The sequence below is a fragment of the Anneissia japonica genome, unplaced genomic scaffold, assembly GCF_011630105.1.
Source record: "Anneissia japonica isolate Jap-2015-1 unplaced genomic scaffold, ASM1163010v1 scaffold287708_len1499824_cov190, whole genome shotgun sequence".
In the NCBI taxonomy this organism is placed as follows: domain Eukaryota; kingdom Metazoa; phylum Echinodermata; class Crinoidea; order Comatulida; family Comatulidae; genus Anneissia; species Anneissia japonica.
This window is the reverse complement of record NW_022752295.1, coordinates 1,474,339-1,476,257: the sequence shown is the minus strand read 5'-3', so window position 1 is coordinate 1,476,257 and position 1,919 is coordinate 1,474,339. Positions and strand designations below refer to the sequence as shown.

Sequence of the window (1,919 nt, the reverse complement as noted above, 5' to 3'; positions counted from 1 at the left end):
ATCTTTATAATGAACAGTGTTCCCCTGATTAGATTTTTTCGGACTTTTGGTATGTTATTATTTGTATATTTCAGGAACGGATTCCGTAAAATATTTATGTTAAAATTACTTCTGTGTTCATTTTAATTTTGTCTAAAGATCGATTAGTTCGACTATAAAGCTAAGTCAGTGTAAAACTGAAAAATACTCAGATTTTGGATTGATTTTTCGAATAGTTAACCCTCGTTAACCCTAAAATGACTTAGTTTATTATAATCCTCAATCATTTATTAATTAATATCTGTTAAAATTAAAATTAGCGAATTTTGGCCAATTTATGGAAATTGAAGTTGGAAATATACTCTACTTTTAAAGGTCATGTAAATATTCCATTAAATTCGAAACTTTTTCTGGTGGAAAATATTAATATGTTTGATATTTTATGAGAGATAAATGTATCAGCTTCAAAATGGAAATGATTTCGCAGCCATAGTGATTGACAGTATGTAGTGCGTATCGAGAAAAGAAGGTGCTCTCCATTTCGCCATGTTCAATTTTTTGGTAAACTATGCCTGCTGAAAATTTGATGGCGGGGAACACATGGGACTTCAAAGGCATCACGCAAACGTCCTCCACGCGCTGCGGCAGCTTTGATCTTGGTTCATTTGCATAGCGCATAGCTTTTTCGAGTGATCTCCTTCTCAATAATACCTCCATGCACTGCTTTATGCTCAGTTTTGATTTGATTTATTTGAAATCAAAAACAAACATAACATAAACCAAGAGGCACAGTTTTATATGCTTTATATCCAGAAGCATCCCATTTTATTATTAGTCTTACAGACAATCAGCTTGATACCAACAATGGGTTTTCTAGCTAAAAATGGTTCGCTTCATACAGATTTTTTTTTTTTATTTTTCCCGAGGTAACAACAAAATTGTTGTTGGGCTACTGTAGGGGGCCCATGCCCACCTGTGATTTAGAATAAATTCACTATTAAAACTTTATATAAATTGATTTTGTCCTGATCTAAATTTAATGTGATAGACAGCAATCAATTTTAGTCGCTTGATCCTGTATTCATTTTTTTAACAACTTATTTATTTGTAGGTTCTCCAATGCAAGGAGCAGGATCAAGTGATACTGAAACAGTACCACCAGGTTAGATGTTATTTACTATTTTGTGTCTCATGAAATTATCTGTATTTAATGAGCACTATGTAAATGCTTGGATGTTTTTATTATTATTATTGTAATTATTATTATTATTATTATTATTATTATTATTACAGTATTATTTTTATTATTTTTACATTATATTTTTATTATTTTTACATTATATATATTTTTTTTTATCAAAGTTACCGTATTTTATTGTATAGCCTACTTCAATTTTCACTTCAGATGAACATCTTGGTTATCTGGAAGACAAGCACCTGCTTCGTATCGCAGTGGGCATGGGAATGGAGTGGAAACAACTGGGTGTCAGACTGGGTCTCAGTTGGAACAGGATCCAACAAATATGGAGTGATAAGAGACAATTGCCAGAGAGCATAATGGATATGCTTACAGAATGGAGGAATCATCAGAATTACGAGACAAATCAAGTGGAGATAATGTGCAGGGATTTGAAGGAGCAAGGACTCACAGAACTTGCTAACAATGTTTTTGGCTCGCAAACCTCAACAAAAGTACATGCTAGACGACCGTTACATCATAGACACCAGCAATATGATGGTAGGTAATTTATTCCTGAAATTGCAGTCCATCAGAGCAGATTGTTGATGTTCCTTTCTTTTACTTTTTTAAATAAAAAAGTAAGGATCAATAAAAAAGTAACAATAAATAAAAAAGTAAGGATGAAACACTATTGAAGCTATATTATATTTTTTTGTAAGTGTTTCACAACAGATGATACAACGATACAAAATCCTCAACA

At 32.0% G+C, this 1,919-nt stretch overlaps 1 protein-coding gene across 2 annotated transcripts in view; it reads left to right on the top strand.

Moving 5' to 3' along the window:
* The window catches only part of LOC117122283, a 9,876-nt gene that overhangs the window by 2,885 nt on the left and 5,072 nt on the right, over positions 1–1,919 (top strand). The window contains exons 4-6 of one of the 2 annotated variants that reach the window (XM_033267828.1): positions 1,091–1,141; positions 1,385–1,477; positions 1,632–1,717. In XM_033267828.1, the coding sequence (XP_033123719.1) occupies positions 1,091–1,141; positions 1,385–1,477; positions 1,632–1,717 (230 nt within the window). Of the gene's footprint in view, positions 1–1,090; positions 1,142–1,384; positions 1,718–1,919 lie in introns of both variants that reach the window. The other variant, XM_033267827.1, reaches the window with a different exon arrangement.